Here is a 20,603-nt window from a genome sequence, read left to right as displayed (position 1 = left end):
TCTCACTATATCTGAATGCGTAGAGTCTCCTGGCAGTTTCCCAAGTTGCCTTATCTGCTGTTGGGATTCCCTGAATTCCCTGAATTTTTAAATTTAATTTTTTCTTCTCATTTTAGAGCTGACAGAATTTCTGGCCTAGTGTCAAAAATTTGTTTCGAGTCAATCCACCACTGGGGGTTGCATTTTTACAACTGTTATTTTGCCTCAGTCTAGCCCTTAGTGTTTTTCTGCGTGCCATTGTGTACAGCTTGATTCTCTAATATTCAATAAAGGCAGTTACTATCTCCTATAACGTCTTTCTCCTTGGAAAAAAAATCTGTTTTAATTTTTGCAGAAAATTAGAACCGCCATCATGGGTCAGACCAATAGTCCGCCTAATCTAGTATCCTGTCTTGTGACAGGGTCAATGCCAGGTGCTTCTAAGGGAATGATCAGACCAGGCAATGACTCAGTGAACCATCCCATTGTCCACTCCCAGCATCTGGCAGTCAAGGGACAGTTTAGGGACATGCAGAGCATGGGCCTGCATCCCTGATTATCTTGGCTAATAGCCAATGTACTTATCCTGAGGGACTGATCTAATTCTTTGTTCAATCCATTCATAGTTTTGCCTTTCAAAAATATAATGAACACACATCTAAAACCCCAAGATACCTTGACAACCACAAGAATTCTAAAATCACAAGTTATATATCCTCAAGACTTTGTAATAAATAAATGAGATCTTTTTTGTGCCTCTTTGTTCCTGAGCCTGCAGGGTGCAGTAAGGCCACTTCCAATCCCTTGAGCTGAAACACCTGAATGAATCGTTGTCTACCCTCATTCTCCCAAACATTTCATATACCTAAGGCCATATCTACACTTTAAGTGTGGGTTAACTCAAGTTATGTCAGCACAGAGTCACTACGGTTACTATGCCAAGTATCAGGAGGTAGCCATGTTAGTCTTTATCCACAAAAACAACAAGGAGTCCGGTGGCACCTTATCTGTTAGTCTTTAAGGTGCTACCGAACTCCTTGTTGTTTTTACAGTTACTATGTCACTGGTGCGCATGCCTCCTGGCCTCCTTGCCTCAGCAGTCAGGGTACTCACCAAAAGCATTTGTATAGATTCAGAGTGAGGTGTGGCCATGGGAGTGAGGCACCATGAATAGATATCCCACTGTCCACCCACTGTATTTTGGGACACTTTGGTTTGGCAGTGTATGCTGGGTATCAAACAGGTTAGTCAGAGGTGGTTGTGGCCATGGGAGCCAACTTCTTAGAATGCATTGTTAACCTTCCATGAATGTTATATGTGTCCCATACGTAAACGTATACATAATGTTTACACTGTTTTTTTCTAAACCCACAAACCTGCCTGGCCCTCCTCACTATCTGCCATCTCACACAGAATCATGGAGCTTGCATGGCTCTGCACTATTGCCATGAGCATTTGCACCCAAAGATGCATGCTCCTTCGCTATTTGCAGATCAGCAAACATACATTATACTCTACAGTCTTTATGAAAACATGCTGATGATCTGGATATGACACAGCTAATATGTACTTTATGCAAGATGGCTGATGTGAGGTATCACTGCAAAACTTAAGACCTATTGACTGTGTTTACCCAACCTGTATGCATGTAACGTGTGTATCTGAGGCTAGAAATATTAACCACGTCTCTGTATTTCAAATGTGCTCTGTTGGATGAGGCCAGACAATGTTAGTGGCTTATTGAAGAAATGCACAAAGACATAAAGATCACCCCAGGAACGGTGTGCAATAGGCACCTCTGAACGATAGTGTTATACAATGGGGACTACTTGACCAGGATCAAATACCTGTACTCAGTGGGTGCTGTTTTGTTGTACAGACAAAACTACACAGGATCTTTTCAGGGGGCAAGACAAAGATGCCACATTTATTATGATAACAATTTGATTTATGACCAATAACTAATATTTTAATCCTCATATACACACAGTATACCTAATACCTATACACACACACATTCACACACACACTCACATCCATCAGATGTTCTGCAGCTGCTGCATAGTTACAAGTCCTGAAGATAGCTTGAGTTTGTGGCTTGATTTTGCAGCTTGGGCTCATAGCTTGTGGCGGCTAACTGGCCAGGAAAGCCGGGCACAAGGACTAGCTAGGTCTCTGTTGGGTATGCACCGATGCCCTTCCATGTTGGCAGCAGAATGTTACCCTTCAAAGTCTTCCATCTCACCCATCCTTTTTGTAGGCTTTAGTTTGAATCCAGAGTCTATAGGTCTTGCTGTGTCATGCTGCTTCTGAGTTTGGTGATTGGGGACCCACCTGGGCAGGGGGCAAAACAGGCAGCCAGGCCTGGCCCCTCCTGGCAGGAATGTGTCCGCCCCATGCATGTCTCCGCTGCCCACCCGGGCCCTGCCTGCCCCGCTCTGCCCCCAGCCCCACCGTGCTGCCCTGGAGCAGCCTCCACTCTGTGCTCCTGGCCCAGGCCATAGCCCTGCTGCCAGCACAGAGGGGTGGGCTGCTGGGCTGTGGGGGGCAGGAAGGGGCGGCTCCACCCCGGGTCTGGGCCTGGCCCTGCCTCGCCGGGCCCCTCACAGGGTGTTTGTGACACTCAGGGAATCGGGGAAACCCCCCTCCACCTGGAGCGGGGGCAGGACAGTGGCTGGATCTTACCAGTAGAAAAGCAAGGGGAAGGGTCTGGTTTTGCTGAATCATTAGACTAAGGAGACCCCGGCTGAGAATGCAGCCACTACATTTCAGTTCAGCACTGGAGATGTGACACAACACGTACAACCACCTTCCTCTAAAGCATCTAAATCCCATGGGCACAACTCTCCATGCACAGCTTGTGAGATGCACTGTGAATACATCCTGCAGGAAACCCCTTCCACCCACAGCAGAGTGGTACAGTGGAAATGTGCTGGGCCCACAACCCAGAGGTCAATGGATCAAAACTATCCTTTCCTAGCTTATGTTTTATTACAACCCTGGAAATAATTTAGCCTGCCGGCATTTGTTCCACATAGAAAAGAAGAACAAATTATCTCACTGTTTACCCTTCCACAGTGATTAAAGGAAGGAATAAAGCCCCAGCAGAGCCTGGTGAGAGATGTGCTATGACTCCAATCACATGGTTTCTGCTGCAGCAGGGTCTTTTTTGTCCTGGAGGAGCAGTATGCTTCCTGAGCAGAAGCAGCCTGATTAATATTCTGCAACTAAAACAAGTCATCTTGAAAGATTCAAATCTTACTCCTTTGGAAATTCTGCACTACTGCACATGCACAGAATTCATGTCCCCCGGAGAGTTATTTGTTTTCCTGCAGAAAAAATGACTTTCTTATGGGGAAGCAAGGGGAAGCCACAAGGGTGGTCATGCACCCCTCCCCAACAGCGTAGGCATGTCATTTTGGACCTTTGGAGTAGGCAGCAGAAAGGTGCAGCCTCGTCACTGAGTTTATGTTCTGGGGGAGGGGACTGCAGTGTGATCTCCCATCCCGCAGTATTCTTGCCAGCAAGTTAAAGAAGTATGGGCTGGACGATTGGACTATAAGGTGGATAGAAAGCTGGCTAGATTGTCGGGCTCAACGGGTAGTGATCAATGGCTTCATGTCTAGTTGGCAGCCGGTTTCAAGCGGAGTGCCCCAAGGGTCGGTCCCGGGGCCGGTTTTGTTCAATATCTTCATTAATGATCTGGAAGATGGCGTGGACTGCACTCTCAGCAAGTTTGCAGATGACACTAAACTGGGAGGAGTGATAGATACGCTGGAGGGTAGGGATAGGATACAGAGGGACCTAGATAAATTAGAGGACTGAGCCAAAAGAAACCTGATGAGGTTCAACAGGGACAAGTGCAGAGTCCTGCACTTAGGATGGAAGAATCCCATTCACTGTTACAGACTAGGGTCCGAAGGGCTAGGAAGAAGTTCTGCAGAAAAGGACGTAGGGATTACAGTGGACGAGAAGCTGGATATGAGTCAACAGTGTGCCCTTGTTGCCAAGAAGGCTAATGGCATTTTGGGCTGTAGGGACCTTGCCAGCAGATCGAGGGATGTGATCATTCCCCTCTATTCAACATTGGTGAGGCCTCATCTGGAGTACTGTGTCCAGTTTTGGGCCCCACACTACAAGAAGGATGTGGAAAACTTGGAAAAAGTCCAGCGGAGGGCAACAAAAATGATTAGGGGGCTGGGTTATGAGCAGAAGCTGAGGGAACTGGGATTGTTTAGTCTGCAGTAGAGAAGAATGAGGAGGGATTTGATAGCTGCTTTCAACTACCTGAAGGGGGGTTCCAGAGAGGATGGATCTAGACTGTTCTCAGTGGTAGCAGATGAGAAAACAAGGAGTAATGGTCTCAAGTTGCAGTGCTGGAGGTTTAGGCTGGATATTAGGAAAAACTTTTTCACTAGGAGGGTGGTGAAGCACTGGAATGGATTCCCTAGGGAGGTAGTGGAATCTCCTTCCTTAGAGGTTTTTAAGGTCAGGCTTGACAAAGCCCTGGCTGGGATGATTTAGTTGAGAATTAGTCCTGCTTTGAGCAGGGAGTTGGACTAGATGACCTCCTGAGGTCCCTTCCAGCCCTGATATTCTATGATTCTATGATCTCCATGCATCCAGTAGCCTGTGCTCCCCACTGCCATGCTGGAGCCTATTTATTGACAAATAAAATTTGCAGAATTTTTAAAATATTGTGCACAGAATTTTTATTTTATTTTATTGTATTTTATTTTTTGGTGCAGAAACCCATCAGGAGAGAAAACCTTCTCAGTCGAACTCTGTTGCCCTATGAATAGATCCTCCAACTATAACACGGTCCAGCAGAAGTGTGCTGGCTCCATAACCCGCAGGTTGATAGATCAAAACCATTCTCTGCTCCATTGTGTTTTATTACTTACAGCCCTGGAAATAATCCAGCCTGCCTTTATTTGTTCCGCATAGAAAAGAGGAGCAAATTTTCTGGCTGTTTACACTTCCACAGTGATTAAAGGAAAGAATAAACCCCCAGCAGAGCCCTGCCCCACAGGCCCCAGAGGGTTTCCCCCCCCCAGCAGTGGCCAGAGTGGCAGTGGGGCCCCTGGGGCTTCCCCCTCCTCAGTGGCACAGTGGGCTCTTTGGGGCTTTCCCCCTCCTCACCCAGCAGGTGGTGCTGTGGGCCCCCTGGGATTCCACCTCCTCCCACTCCCCAAGATTCAATCACGAGTATTTATGGTATAGGTCAAGAGGCCATGGTTTTTTGTTTCTTGCCCATGAGCTGCCCATGACTTTTACTAAAAATACCCATGATTAAATTGTAGTCTTAGCTATGACTCTAGCCACATGGTTTCTTCTGCGACAGGGTCTTTTTTCCTGGAAGACCAGCGTGGTATTTCCTGAATGTGACAAAGTGGGGGATTTTCTTGTTTTTTCCAATAGTTTGCATGGAGGGGGTTGGGACTCAGTTTCCCTGAGTGCTACTAGTTTAACGAGGTGATCGGATAGGGAGTTTGTTGTTACAGAGGACCAGCAAGGGAACTTGGGACCCCAGCCAAAGGCCTGGAGAATGGATACCCCAGCAACTGACGACCTGGTGACCCAGAGGCCCAGCTCAGGAGCTGCAGCCGGTTCTAGCCAATGGGAGGACAATGGGCTGCAAAGAGAGGACCCTGGTGACCTAACCAGCTGGTTCGGGGCAGAGGACAGAAGAGAGGAGGCCCAGGCGACCCTGTTTACCCGGAGAGAAGACAATGGACAGAGGCAGGGCTTGGGGCTGGTAATATCAGATGCCCAGCACGTGAGTGTGCCTGGGGCTCTGAGCTGGAGAGGGAGAGCAGGCAGAGCCCACCTAATGCAGGGGAGACTTGGATATGCTGTGTTGAGGGAGGCCAGGCCCGAGGCCCCGGAGAGTTTCCTATGCTGTGCTCAAATGCTCGATAAACCTTTCTGTTTTATGCTGCCTGAGTGTCACTCTAGTCTAGAGAGCAGGGTTGCATTATTCCCTTTGGGAGTGGAGGTCCTGCAGTCCAGAGCAAGTGAACTCCCTGAAGGGGTCCAGGGCAAGAAACAGGCATGTTAAGGCTCAGAGAGGTGCGGCTCCAGGAGGTGGAGGGGCCTGACCACCGGGAGAGAGTGGACCCCTGAGAAGGGCTGTCTCGCTCCAGGGGGTTCCCCGCATGGGGCCAAGAGTGGGCATGATCTGTGAGTCCGTGACAGTGACCCCTTGCACAAAGTAAGCCTCTGCTCTGAGTGATTAGGGGACTGTGCCATTTTTTTAATACGCTGTACTCTTCAGCAGAAATGACGGCATGAAACCAAACCACACAATAAGCTTGGCTGTAAACTCTAGGAATGGAGTTGAATTATTTCGTCTTAAATTTTTCTCCTTAATATCTTCTTTTTTTTTTCTGCTTCTTTGGATTATTTTTCCAGCTCTTCTGCACAGCAGTAAATACAAAGTCTGCATCTACAGTAGCACAAACCTCTGAATAAATAGTATTGGTGGGGTTTTTTCATTGCACTTTTCTCCGTGATTTGACTTATTTGCATTATTCTTCATAATCATTATGCACATGTTATGTTTTATGTGCCTTTTATTGCACTTAAAATGTAACTTGACCTTATCAATTCAAAACACATTTTTTATATTCAACCTGATTTTAAATGCTTAATATATTATTTAATCTATTCTTTAAAATGAATTTACCTTTTCTCACCACTTTTAAATTAAGCCTAAAACACACTTTAATTGAATTATTGTTATGAGCAGAATTTTTTTTAATAGTTACTGTTTAACATAGGGGAAGGGGGAGCGCAAAGACATTTGTCAGTATCACTTTTCCACCCTCACTTCTGGGCTGCTGCCATCTGCAGAGCTGGGTGGGGTTGTGACCCCCACATAACTGGGGGCAGTAACCCCCAGCCTGAGAACTCCTGGGCTGCCCCCTTCCCTCTCTGGCTGGGACAATTGGTCCCTGTCCTGTTCCCAGGGGGTGGGGGCACGTGCTCTCCTGGAGCTGGATTGGCCCCTCCTGAGGGGAGCCAGAGCGGGGGGCGGGTGGCAGTGGGGCCAGCAGCGCTGGGAACCACAGACATGAGGAGGGGCAGAGATGGGCTGAGGAGGGGCAGCTTGTGCAGATTCACTTCCCTGCCCGGCCCCCCGCTCTCTTCCATCTCCGGGAGGGGGGCCCCGGCTCAGCAGAGCCCGGGGCTGTCCCAGGGGGCGAGTCCCAGCCATTGCAAACAGCCCCGGTGAGCGCTGCAGCCCGGGGGGGGGGGTGTTGCAGGGCACAGGAAGGGGCTGGAGCAGCCGGGAGTGGGGGGGTTGCAAGCACAGGAAGGGGCTGGGGCAGCCGGGAGCTGGGGGGCGGGGAGGGGGGGTTGCAGGCACAGGAAGGGGCTGGAGCAACTGGGGAGGGGGCGGGAGGAAGGAGGCAGGAGCCGGGAGAACAAAGAACCGGGACCATCAGCCCCCGGCAGCTCCTGAGAGACCAGAGGCTGCTGCCTCCATCGGGAGCTGAGCAGCTGCTACTTCCCCAGCGGGGTCTGTGCTGGGAGGAGCCCGGCATTAACCCCTCCGGGCCCGGCTGGGGGTAGGGGGGCTTCTCCGGCTAGAAACCGCCCCGGACTCTGCTGAGGACAACTCCTGAGCTGAGACTCCAGGTGACTGAGCCCTTGGGGCTGGGCAGGTCCCTGGCTCTGCCCAGCCTCCCCCCATCTCTGCCCCCCCCCGGGTGTCCGAGGGCCCAGAGCTGCTGCAGCGCTAAGGCCAGAAGGATCCTTCCAGCAGCGAGTCTGATCCGCCCCCCTGGCTCTCTGCTGTGCCCAGGACCATGGGTGGGTAAAGCGGGTCTCCCTGCCTAGTGCCCCCTTCCCTGCACGGGCGGGGCGGGGCAGCCACGAGAGAGAGACCCCCCCCGAGAATGGGGGGGTGACCACGGCTCCCAGCCGGGGGGCAAGGTGCTAGGTAAGGGGAGGAAGAGATGGAAGAGGGTGTGAGAAGAAATTAGAGAGTGGGGGAAGATTTCTGGATCTCTGACCCCCCCAGGCACACTCACTGCAGCATCCCTGCACAGGGTCACTTCCCTGTGACCAAGGTGAGGAGCAGAGAGAGGAAAAACCAGCCCCTGACTCTCCCTGTCCCCCTGCTGCAGGAGTGCGCTGCCCTGGGGGCAGTGTCAGGGGGAATCCCCCCAAAGGGGCTCCTTTGGTTTTGGTCTTTTCTGGGGTTTGATTCACACTCTGTTGCTGGGAGGGCTTTAAAATATCTTGGTTTGTTACTGCTGCTTGGGGGAGCGCACGGGGGGAAATGAGGGGCCAGGGGCAAGGTCTTTGCTGCACTATGGGGACTGAGCATGTTCCCGGCGAGGCAGAATCTACAATCTCTGTCTGCAGGGAAAGAGCCTGAGGGAATCGTGATGTGAAAGGAACTAAAGCCTGTTCTGAAACCTCCACAACTGCTCTTCTCGCCCTCCCAGGCTGCAGAATGATGGCCATGTCTTGCTCCAGCTCATCCCATCCTCCCATGGGACAGGGAAGAGAAATGGCTGCTGTGGTGCCAGCTCAGGTAGGGATTATTGGGGGGTGGCTGGTGGGTTCCTGCTGGAGGGAGAGGGGCAGGAAATACTGAAGAGGTGTCAACTTCTGGGGAGTTAGGGCTGGAGGGGGCAGGGAATACCCTGGGTGAGGAAAGGGACGGGGACAGAGTGTGACAAACCTGCTGGGACTTGTTTAACGTGGGCCTAGATCTTTGGAACAAATTCTTGGGTGTTGGGGGAGAAAATTCCCTAATTTGTGAAACAAGAAACAGACACAGCAACCCCCTGGGCAGGACTGGGAAAACAGACCAGACTCACAGTGCTGAACCCTGATCCTGCTAGCCAGGGGCTGTTGTGACATGGAAAGGGGCACCCAGCAGGGAGGTGTAGGGAAGATGTCCCGGCCCCTCACATCCTGCTGCTGGCAGTGGGGAGGGTGTTGGGGTTCCTACCATAGGGCTGTTCCTGGATCCTACTGGGGGCTCCATCTCCTGTATCAGCCTCTGCTAGTTGGTGTGTGATGGATCTGCTGGGAGAGACAAGGGGTCTCTCTTTGTTCCCTCACCCTGATGCCTTCTGGCTGCTCTCAGCAGTGTGGGGATAGGACTCTGCTGACTGACTGTCTCTCTCAGAGCTTCTATTTGATTGTCTCCTTTTGCCGTGAATAGTGGGGCTGTGACTGGGGCAGCAGGTACTGAGCATTGGACACTTCCTCTTTCAGGAGCCGGTGACCTTCGAGGAGGTGGCTGTGTATTTCACCAGGGAAGAGTGGGCTCTGCTGGACCCCACTCAGAGAGCCCTCTACAGGGATGTCATGCAGGAGATCTATGAGAATGTGACCTCGCTGGGTAAGGATTTCTGTCCCCTTAATTCTTAGAAGGGGAAATGAAGAGTTAAGGTTCATGTTACCCGCACAATGCCATCTCTACTCTGCACGGTTTCAGCGTCACCTCAAGATGCCAGGGACACACATGCTAGTCCTCTACCCTCCCCTGCTACAGAACACTTTGGGAGCAGAGCACAGGAGCAGTACTGCGCAAAGTTTAACCTCTTCTCTTTGCTAAGGTAATACTTGGGTTTATTTCCATCATAGCAAACAGACGCTGCCTGTCCTGGCCTTCATTCCAATATTAAGCCTCCTGAACCACCAGAAATTTGCAAAACGTTGCCACCCCTTTGCCCTCACTTTGAAGATTCCTTCCGAGTCATTGCCTTCACTTACCCCTCATTAAGCCCTGCAGACCACTAGCATGTACGCCACCGGACTGCTGACAATCTCCACGGGAACGATGCACCCTTGTGCAACTTCACTGACACAACCTGCCATACTCAGCCCAGAAAAGAGTCAGATTTGGTCCTTCAGGGTTCACATGCACCTCTCTGCATAGCACAGGCACAGCTCTGCCCAGCTGCTCCAACTAATCCCTCCATCATGCAATGACAGCTACAGCTGGTAGTGCACACAGCTGGAGGGCATGCAGATAAATCCTGATATTCCGATCTTTGAACACAACACAAACACTGGCACATTCTCCTAGCCCTTCCTTGTATTGATTATAGGTTCATAGATTTTAAGACCAGATGTGACTGTTAGGTCATCTACTCTGATGTCCTGTATAACACAGACCACAGAATTTCACCTCGTTACTACTGCACTGAGCTGAATTCCTGTGGCAGATTGTTAACCTTTGCACCACCCATACATATCCATTCCCAGTTGCTCTTGCCAGCTGCACGGTTATGTCTTGGAGGCAGAGTTAAGGTTGCCTTGCAGGGTTGGTATGTACAATAACTCTTTGTTTCCTGGTTTGAAGAGGTTTAAGCTTAGCCACCAACCATACAGTGTAAGGCAGGAGACGGCACTGAGCAGGCTTAACTGTACATTAATGTAGTTTGAGCATTTAGTTTCCTTGTTTAAAAATGGATGCTTTTGCTACTATAACTTTCCTACACTTGACCTATGTTGGGGGTCAGGGGAGGGATGTGCTTTTTCACAGCCTTAAACAACAGAGCTGGACTGGCAAAACTTGTAAGAGTAAACCAGGTCAGAGTCTGCCTGTGGGTTTTAGAGCACTTGGAAATATTCCTCTTAACCAGAAAGTTTGGTATCAGAGGGCAAAACTTTCAAGAGGAACTCCTGCAGAATGCAAGAAAAATGCACAACACGCATTTTCTGAAAACTCAGAGGGATAGTCCTGTTAGTCTGGATCTGTAAAAGCGGCAAAGAGTTGGTATTCACCCACAAAAGCTCATGCTCCAATATGTTTGTTAGTCTATAAGGTGCCACAGAACTCATTGTCTGAAAGGTATCAGTGGTAGAGCTCTAACTCAAAGCCATGGGTGGAACTCAGGTTCAATGACCACAACATTTTCTGCTGGAGTCAGTCAATTCCTGAGAGAGTAAATTGCTGGAAACCCTCTGGCTGTTAACAAGAGTCTTGTTGCACTTCATGAGCATTTCAGTCTCTTTGACTCGACACTTTTCCTTTTGCCAATTTCAAAATCCAAGCTTTACAGTTAATTTGCTTTGATGATTCTGCTTCCCCATTGAGGCACTGGGTGCCATGTATCAGCAGAGAGAAAGGCCAAGGGACTGAGGTCAGCTGGTGGATAATCGGAAGTATAGTTTCAGCCCCAGGACATACCATAAGAGCCAGTTGATAATGTGAAAAGTTGCTGCGGGGGGCTGTAGCTCAGGAACCTATCAAATCACCCCATATTTGGGCCACTAGCCCTGTCACCACCCCCATGACAAATTTCAAGAGACTCTTCATAAGCAGGGCACTGTTAGAGCCATTGGAACAGCTGATCTTTAAACAGAACAGAATGTTGAATTTTACCAATGGTAGAACTGGTGCTCTGCTGTAATAGCTTCCCAAGTGCACGAAGGGTGTGATAGGCAGGGGGGCTCATCGGATAAGAGACAGTGGGAGGTTCCTTCCTTGGGAGAAGGTGATGCGGGGCTGGTGCATGAAGATTACTGAGGTATGAATATGTGTCTGTAAAGTCCCAGGTGGGTGGCAGTTCTGTTCCATCACAGAGCTGCCTTTGTGGAGCTGATGGCGATACACATCCTGGGAGACCAGTCAAGTGCCAACCACACTAGAAATGACTGGCTGCGCCTCCCATGACCTCTGACTGATCCAGACTTTCTGGTTAAAGTGGGAAATACCAGGAAGCCATCTGTGCAGGAAGGCAGATCCCTGACCTATTGCTGAGAGAGATCACGCCTCGTTCCCGGTCTCTGCCTTGTCACTCTGCTCTATGGTTCCTAGTGTTTTGAGCCGGACCCTGCCACTTGATTTTTTCTTGACCACACACGTCTGGCCACTGGACCTCACTGTTCATGCCCCAGTTCCTGACATGGTTCTCCTGGGGAGGTGTGTGTGGAGGATTAGGACAACAACAGGGAATCAGTCAGGCTTGGGTACAATGGCAGCAAGAGGAGGGAGGGAGTCAGGGACAGGAGCTCCTGGTGACAGGTATTAAGGTGGACAGAGGTTGTGGGAAACTGGGAATGAGGAAAAGGGGTGGTGGGCCCAGCATTGGTTCTGTAGGAGGGGGAGGATTAGGTAGAAGATCTGGGATTACTGGGGACTGGGGAACGTTAGGGATAGTGGGAAGGAGGAGGGATGAGGTTGCAGAATGGTTGTTCTAGGGAGCAGAAAGGGTCTTGTGGGAGTGGGAAGGGAAGGTTTCAGGGAGGCAGAGATATGGGACATTCCACTGAGACAGATTTAGTCAAAGTTTCTAGTGACCTCTCTTGAACCAAAGCCCAACACTTCCATCTTTGTCCTCCTTGACCTGTCAGCTCCCATTGATACCTATGGCCATGCTCCTCTGCTTGAAATATTGTCCTCTCCTGGTTATCCTCTGTGACACTGCTGGGCTACCCAGAGCAATGAGGAACCTCATTACCACCTGCCCTTAACATGAGGGAACCTTATCTGTGCCTGATATGGGACAGCTGCCTGACTCCACCAGCCACAAGCAGCACAAGTCCCCCTCACTCACCTTACCCTACTCAGGCACTGCTTTCTCTCATTAGGTTAGTGATAGACACACTCCAAACTCTGAGGGTCCCCCCCCGCACTGTCTCCTTGGAGTGTCCAGCCCCCATTCCACTGGACGCTCATAGTATTCACAGATTCACTGCCCTCAAAGAAGAAGTTGACCCCAGCTTACCAGTTCCACCTTAGATCACCGCTCCATCCAACACACACCACTCAGATGTGTTTATAGGGAACATAAGTAAAAAAGAGTATTTAACAATGTATGGATTCAAGTAATTGCAAGCAGAGGTATGGGAAACGAATAGTTACATAGCAAGTAAAATCAAGACAGTCATTCTAGAACCTAGACTTACATAACTAGATCCTTTCAGGTGTCCTAGACCAATGCTCCCGTGAAGTCCTTCCAGCATTTTAGAGGGTTGGCTGTGATTTTGCATCCATGGGACAAGTCACACTGTCGGTTTACTTCCATGGTTGAAGACACAGGGTGTACCTCTGCACCCTCAAATGTCCCCCAGAGTACCATTATCTTCACTTGTAACAGGATCCTCCTGGGATGTTTTTTCCCCTGTATATTTCTTCTCTTGAAGATTTCACAATCTCTTTATTAGCATTTGGCTCAGTGTAAAACAGGCCCCCGTTGTGAGATGTACAGTGCCCAGTATGCATGTGACCAGACAGAGAGAGAAATGTCCGTTTCCTCCTGCTTGAAAGGAATCTGTATGAGGCCCTAGGAACATAGTTTCCAGTATAGATACATAACTACTTAAATGCCCTCTTTACATACTGTGACAAAGCTCCACGCCTGTACTGGTGGGTCCCGCACTTCCTGGCGGATATAGTGGCCTCAGAAGCTCGCTAAGGCCCTTAATATGACCTCCCTTTCCCAGTATGGCGGCAAAGGTTACAGGTTATTGAGCTACTTTCATCACAGGCTGGTATGGGAGGTGGGAAGGTGGAAGATCCAGTCTCTATTGCTCCTTACAGCTCCGTAAGCACCATTTGGTCTCCTGCCTGGACCAAAGTCTGTTTCCCCTCTCCAAGGGATTTCTGTAGATCATGAGGCAGGGAAGAGGGGGGAACCCGGGTCTGCCCTCTACTCCAGGTTCCAGCCCAGGGACCCTAATGGTAGCAGTTGTTAGCGGCTTCCCTCCTCTGCTGACACTGCTTTGATTCCCTGGGCAACTTCCCCATGGTCCCCTTTTCTAAGCTTCACCCTTACCTCAGGGCTCAGTAATGCTTCCTCTCCTCCAGCTCCTTTCACCTGGGCTCCTCTCAGGAGAACTGGCAGGGAGAGCTTTTAAAGCAGTATAAGTGGGATCTCAGTTGGTCCCAGCTGTCTCCATTAGCCCAACAGCCTTAGCTGACCACTTGTCAGTTAACTGAGGTCAGGTGCCGGCATTAGCCTAACGACCATCACTGGTTAAATTGGCACCAGGTGTCTTGATTGGCCTGGAGTAGTCCTTGTCTGGCTATCCAGGGAACGGCCCTGCTCCTTCTGAGGTTGATCTACCTGCGTTCCACTCTCTTGAGGCCGGTTTGTTGGCTGGTTGCCCCGTTGCTGCTGTGGGGAGGACCCGGCTGGTGTGACCCTCAGAGAGGAGTTCAGGGCCCCACTTTTTCCATCGTTTTGAGGCCTCCCCCCGGCTGGATTGCTCCTGCCAGGGAGCAGTTACTGCTGCTGGAGCTGAGGAGGGAGTAGAGGAGGCTTTGTTTTGTGGAGGGGGGTTTGTTATATCCTTGCCTCTGTAGTGGTAGGTACCTTTGCTGTGGGGAGCTGGGGAAGGGGCCTGGAGCTCTCTCCCTAGTCCGCCCGCCCCTCTACTGCCACCACCACTGTCCCCTCCACCTTTCCACCTGCCTTCTGGCTCTGTTCTCTGCTCTGCAGCCTAGCAGTTTGCTCTGCCCCCTAACCATCCAGAGAACATAGCGGCAGCAAACAGGCATTTGTTTTTCAGATGCCTGTGGGTGCTCATTTCCCTTCCCTTCCTTTGGTCTTGTCCTCCCTCCCCTGCTGCATTTGGCTGGTGGGCCTCCTTTTCCTCTGCCTCGCCCACTGCCCTGTTTTTGCAGCTGCTCGCCCCCTCTCCCCTTGCTGCCTGCCCTGCCCATCCCCCTTCAGCCGTCCTGTTTGCTCTGGTCTGCCCTGGTTTGCTTTTTGGTCCTTGATTGGTTTGTTTGCCCCGCCCTTGTCCCGTGGTGCAGGCCTGGTTGCCAGCCCCATTTTTCCCCCCTCTCTTTTTTTTGGTTTGGTTGTTTTTGACCCCACCCTGTTTTCTGCTCCGTGCCTGAGGCACATCTGCTTTAGCCCTCCCTTGAATTCCTCCCCCGTTTCTCACCCTCCCTCCGGGTCAGCCCTTCTTGCCTGTGTGCAGGGCCGGCTTTAGGAAGTGTGGGGCCCAATTCGAACATTTTCGGCAGGGCCCTGGCAGGGATGACTAAAAAAAAAAAAAAAAAAAGCCTTTTATTTCTTCCATGTATTATTTACTTTCCATAACTATATAAATAATACAATTATATATTATGTACATTGCATCATATATGCTGTTGATTGCTTATTAATGACTGCCATTTCACATGTGTGGGTCCCTGCCACTCCCTGCGGGTGTGCACATGTGTGGGTCCCAGCTGCTCCCTGCCCCCCTCATTGAAGCAGGTGTGCAGGGTTACTGGCCTGGGAACTGCAGGGCAGCAGTGGACATGGGGCTGGCTGGAGGCAGGGCAGGGGCTGGCTGGAGGTAGGGTCTAGCTGCAGGCAGGGCAAGGGGTGCAGGGCTGGCTGGAGACGGGGGTGTAGGGTGGGCTGGCTTCAGGCAGGGCCGCAGGGGGATGCAGCAGGGGTTGGCAGGGCTGGAGACAGAGGAGTGCGGAACTGGCTGGCTTCAGGCAGGGGGGTGCAGCAGGGATTGGCTGGAGACAGGGCAGCGGGTGCGGGGCTGGGTGTGGGCAGGGTGTGCAGGGCTGGTGCAGGCAGGGCTGTGTGTGGGGCTGGCTGGCTTTGAGCAGGGCCACAGAGGTGTGTGGCAGGGGTTGGCTGGAGAAAGGGCAGGGGGTTTGGCAGGGGCTGGCTGTGGGCACGGGGTGCAGAGCTGTCTGCAGGCAGGGGGGGCAGGGCTGGTGCGGGCAGGGCAGGGGGTGCAGCAGAGGCAGCTGGAGCCCCTGCCCTTTAAATAGCCCTCAAGGCTCCTGCTATCCCAGGGCTCTGGGGGTTATTTAAAAGGCCTGGGGCTCCCCTGCTTCTACCCCCCCACCCCAGACCTTTTAAATAGCCATGGGAGCCCTGGAGAATACATGGGGGTGGGGGGGCTCCGATGGCTATTTAAAGGATGGGGTGGCAGAGGCAGCTGGAGTCCCGGCCCTTTAAATAGCTCCCAGGGCTTTGGGAGCTATTTAAAGGTCCCAGAGCTCCAGCCGGGAGAGCAGGGCTTGCGCTCTGGCCGGGGCTCCAGCCAAGAGAGCGGGGCTGCAGGGCCTCTTGTCACACTGCGGCCAGGGCTCCAGTTGGGGCCGCAGAGCGGCTTGCTGCACTCCGGCCAGGGCTCCGGCCGGGAGAGCGGGGTTGCGTGGCGGCTTGCCCCGCTCCAGTCGGGGCTCCAGCTGGGAGATCGGGGCCGCGGGGCGGCTTGCCGTGCTCGACCGGGGCGCCAGCCGGGAGAGCAGGGCTGCGGGGCTTGCCGCTCTCCGGCCAGGGTTCCAGCTGGGAGAGCTGGCTGTGGGGCAGCCGCGCTCCCGCCAGCACTTTGGTCAGGGGAGCTGGGCCATGGAAGACCCCGGAGCAGACTGCAGCCGGGATAAGTAAAAAAAATTTTAAAGGTGCTTAAGGCGTGGGGCCCTCTTAGGCGCGGGGCCCAATTCCAGGGAATCGGCTGAATCGGCCTAAAGCCGGCCCTGCCTGTGTGCCCACGTTCCACTGTTGACGTTTGAGATTCCCCCTCCTCCCTCTTTTTAATTGGTTCCTTCACTGATGCACTCTCCTCCATGATATCTTAGTTTTCCCTTCTTTCCCTTAGTGCAGCCAGGGTGATTCAGGGGGTGGGACTTCCCTGGGCGCCCCTGCAGTTTCTTTTCAGTTGCCTTCCCCGTACCCTCCCTTGCGATGGCCGCCTCGACTGCTGCTGCCGGGCTGCCCGCCATTGCTACCATTGAGGCACTGGTGGGCATGGATAGGGGCTCCCAAGACTCCACTGTTGCTGCCGCCACCTCGGCTGCCTCCACTTCTGAGACCGCTCCCTTGGCTGGTGGGAAAGGCTGGGGGACGAAGAAGGGCAAGGGCCCTGCCCGGAAGGTGACACCCCCCGGGGCAGTGGTTTCTTCTCCCGTTGCAGCTCCATCACCGGCTGCAGCTCCCCCTTCTCCCTTGCTCGTTGTTCCTTCCACCAGCACTGTGGGTGCCGCTGCCTCGGCCCCCAGTGCGTACGCCCAGGTGGCTGCCACCCCTCCACTTGCCGCCTCACCATCTGCTCCAGCCGCCTCCCGGAATACCATTCCTGGCGGCCGGGGCCCCTTTCCCATTCTCACCAGGGAGCACGGGCCTACGTGCGGGCGTTGGCGTGGGTGGCAGGGCCCACGGTCCTGGTAGCGGCCTCTAAGATGTTTGGAAGGTGGTGTTCTTCCTGGCGTCGGAGGCCACTGGAGAGGGACTTGGTGGTGGGGGGCGCTCCCGTCCCCCTCGAGCCTTTGGAGGACCTGGGCGTACGGGTGATTTTCTCTTCTGTTCCTCTCTTCCTCCCCAATGCTGCCTTTTTACCGTTCCTCTCCACCCTGGGGAGGCCCCATCCGTCCTCAGCCCCCTTTCATTGGGCTGTAAGGACTCCACCACGTTTTGTCATTCTGCCGGCAGGTGCAGGTTCAAATTCCGCTGGCAGCACGTGATGGGGAGGCTTTGGAGGGGTCCTTTCTAGATCCCCATCGAGGGGCCCAGTACCGGGTTTATTATTTGTCGGGGGTGGCCCAGTGCTTTCTCTGCCGGGTGGCGGGGCACGTCCGGAGGGACTGCCCTATGGCCTGACTTGGAGGGGCATCCGGGACCCCCGATACCTGGAAGGGCATCGGCTCTATCATCACAGGTGGCCCTGATCGCCCGGTCCCTGGGGTCACCCTTCCTCCATTCGTGACCGTCGTCAACTCTGCTCGGGTTTTGGGGGAAGCACCCCCGACGTGCCCAGATGAGCGTGCGGGCCCCACCGCTGAGGAGGGTAGTAGACCGGGGCCCGCGGAGGAGAGGGTGGCAGGGCCGGCAGCGGGAGTCGAGCGGGGCTTGCCTCAGGGGGAGTTCGTTCCTTTCCCTGTTGTCCAGCCCTTGTCTTCCCTTGCCCTCCCGTCATTGCCCTCACTCCCAGGCCTTGACCCAGCTGGCCAGCCCCCCTCTTCGGGGAGCTGGGAGCTTGTGCGGGGGAGACGCCGCAAGCGGGGGCACGGTCCCAGCACCCTCGCCCCATTGGTGAGCGGGAAGGGACCCCCTGTAAAACTATGAAGGGGGTCTCTGGTGCTGTGTGTTCTGTTGCCTCCCTTGCTGACATTCGTTGTTTGGAGTCGGCCGAGGTCGCTGCAGAGGCTGGTGGTACCATCTCCCCTATGGACTCCTTCCCTGAGGGGGTTCTGGACAGTGCCCCCACTGCCCCATTGCCATCTGTGCCCCCTGTAGGCACTGCAATGGCTACTGCCCCGGCTGCTGTCGAGGGGGAATCTGTAGCAGCGGGAGGGGACTTTGCCTCTATTTTCACTGAGATCGAGGGCCTGGGCTTGACCCCAACCACTGAGGGAGTGGAGGCCCCCCTGTTGGAGGGCCTCGGTACGAGCGATTGTTATCTGGCGCCCCCGCTTCTCCCTTTCCCTCCGTCTCAGGTTGTTGCCCCTGTTTTGGCCTTTGCAATGCCCCCGGCCCTGACCACCTGCCTGGCCGCGACTGTTAATCTGGCTGACGCTGTCGTGCCCATTGTAGTGGCCGCCGATGCTAAGTGGCCGGGCTCTGAGCCCATGGGTGCCCTGCCCCATGAGATGGGACCGAAGTTTTCGCCTCCCCTCAGCGCTGTAACTGAGGGTGCCTCGTTTAGTGAGGCACCTGAGGCTTGCGCTGTGGAGGCACCCCATTCCCTTGCTGTCCCTTCAATTGCCGTGTCGGGTCAAGAGGCACCATGCTCCGGTAGCTCTGCCGCCCAGGCCCTAGATGTTGCCTCCGTTCCCTGCCCCGACCCTGTTCCCATCCTAGATCTGTGTCCTGTCCCTGCCCCTGTTCCCGCCCTTGTTCCTGTCCTTGACCTCTCTTCCCTCTCTCCTTCTGTTGTTGCCGCCCCAAGGTTGCCTCATTTTCTTTTTATGCAGGCCCCCAGGAGGCGGTTTTTGTTTTTCCTTCTCTCAGCCCATCTGGGGCTGCAGTTCTCCCTCTGCCATTGTCCTTGGGGCCGAGTGTTGCGTCAGGTTGTGCGGTGCTGGACAGACGGGTGCCTCGACGGGGCTTTGATCCCTGCGTGCCCATCTCTATAGACCACGAGGCTGGCAGGGAGGTCCAATAGGGAGATGCCCCAGGGTCCGTGACCCCGGTCCCCATTGCACAGAGGAGCAAGATGCGCTCTTTCTTGGAGGACACTCCTGGCTCCACAAACAGAGTGCATCTTGCTCTTCAGCGCTGGGGCAATTTCCATCTTGTTCTCCAGACCGTGAGGGCCTTTATGCAGGAGGACAAAGGGACCGGGAAGTGGGATGCTGCAGCTTACCAGTGGACCCGCTGCTTTCGTGACGCCCTGCTAACTTTTGGGGTTGGTTACGGTTTGCTGCGGGGTCCAATGGGCACCGCTAGTGCCCCAGACTGTGAGGATCATCCCCAGCCCTCTTTACGTCGTCGTCCATCTTTGCCACTTTGAACACCCGTGGCTGTAGGTCGGGTCTCCGCAGGTGCCAGGTGCTCCCCTTCCTTCGGGAGGGGGGGTACTTGGTTATTTTTCTGCAGGAGACCCACATGGACCCAGCCGCCAAGGCAAGCTGGCAGCTGGAGTGGGGGGACAAGGTCTATTTTAGCCACCTTTCAGCCCATCAGGATGGAGTGGCGATCCTTTTCTCCCCGCACCTACAGCCCAAGGTGCTAGGGTTTACCGAGGTCATGCCGGGTTGCCTGCTGCACCTCCGGGTTCGGATGGAGGGGCTAACGTTGAATCTTGTCAATGTTTATGCCTCAGCATCCTGCCCAGTGAGAGCGTGCTTTTTTCGGCAGGCATCCGCCTTCCTCGGTACCTTGGATCCTCATGAGTGCCTGGTCCTGGGTGGAGACTTCAACTGCATCCTCAAGGAGAGGGACTGCACGGGGATTGAGCCGAGCCCAGCCGCTGCAGTCATCCTCAGGGAGATTGTAGTCCATCACTCCCTGGTGGATGTCTGGCGCGACCACCACCTGGACGATGACTCTACGTTCACTTGGGTCTGGGTGGAGGAACACCAGTGGAGCCACTCCCGGTTGGATCGCATTTACTTTTCTTGATGTCATCTCTCGCAGGCCCACGCCTCCAGTGTTTGGCCGGCCCCGTTCTCGGACCACCATTTGGTGGCCGTGATGGCCTCTTTCTTTGGAGAGGCCGGGGCCGGCCTCTTGGCATTTCAATAACAGCCTGCTGGAGGATGTGGGGTTTGTGGCATCCTTCCGGGAGTTTTGGCTGCCCTGGCGGGAACAGAGGCATGCCTTTCCCTCAGCACGGCGGTGGTGGGATGTGGGGAAGGTGCTCATTGGGCTCTTCTGCCGCAGCCACACCTGGGGCACCAGCCGGCGGAGGGATGTGGTGATAGAGCAGTTGGAGCGGGAAGTATTGGAGCTGGAGAGGCGTCTGGCCACCAGCCCCGGAGATCCACTCCTCTGTGGAGCACACTGGGAGAAGCGGGAGGAGTTCTGGGCCCTTGACAATCTTCGGGCCCAGGGTGCTTTGGTACGATCCTGTATCCATCTCCTGCTGGAGATGGACTGCGGCTCCCACTTCTACGCCTTGGAGAAGAAGAGGGGGGCAAAAAAGCACATCCTCTGCCTCTTAGCAGAGGATGGCGCCCCCTTCATGGATCCAGTGGAGATGCGCGAGAGGGCCCGGGCCTTCTATGCTGGCCTTTTCTCCCC

The 20,603-nt window shown here is 53.7% G+C and overlaps 2 protein-coding genes and 1 pseudogene across 8 annotated transcripts in view; 2 read left to right on the top strand and 1 right to left on the bottom strand.

The window, feature by feature from the left end:
* The window catches only part of LOC127039327 (zinc finger protein 420-like), a 645,607-nt gene that overhangs the window by 20,643 nt on the left and 604,361 nt on the right, over nucleotides 1-20,603 (bottom strand). The gene's annotated exons all lie outside the window — the stretch shown is intronic.
* Nucleotides 1-20,603, top strand: part of LOC127039371 (zinc finger protein 883-like) — a 341,025-nt gene that overhangs the window by 245,824 nt on the left and 74,598 nt on the right. Inside the window, exon 1 of one of the 7 annotated variants that reach the window (XM_050932958.1) lies at nucleotides 8,443-8,527. The exons of 5 other annotated variants lie outside the window; for them this stretch is intronic. In XM_050932958.1, the coding sequence (XP_050788915.1) occupies nucleotides 8,447-8,527 (81 nt within the window). In that variant the 5' untranslated portion in view covers nucleotides 8,443-8,446. Of the gene's footprint in view, nucleotides 1-8,442; nucleotides 8,528-9,246; nucleotides 9,267-20,603 lie in introns of those variants that run through there. One more of the 7 variants, XM_050932963.1, reaches the window with a different exon arrangement.
* Nucleotides 9,247-20,603, top strand: part of LOC127039355 (zinc finger protein 883-like) — a 33,297-nt pseudogene continuing 21,940 nt past the window's right edge.

Source organism: Gopherus flavomarginatus, chromosome 23 (genome assembly GCF_025201925.1).
Source record: "Gopherus flavomarginatus isolate rGopFla2 chromosome 23, rGopFla2.mat.asm, whole genome shotgun sequence".
Classification (NCBI taxonomy): domain Eukaryota; kingdom Metazoa; phylum Chordata; order Testudines; family Testudinidae; genus Gopherus; species Gopherus flavomarginatus.
The sequence above is the reverse complement of the archived record's forward strand: the minus strand, read 5'-3'. Positions and strand labels throughout refer to the sequence as shown.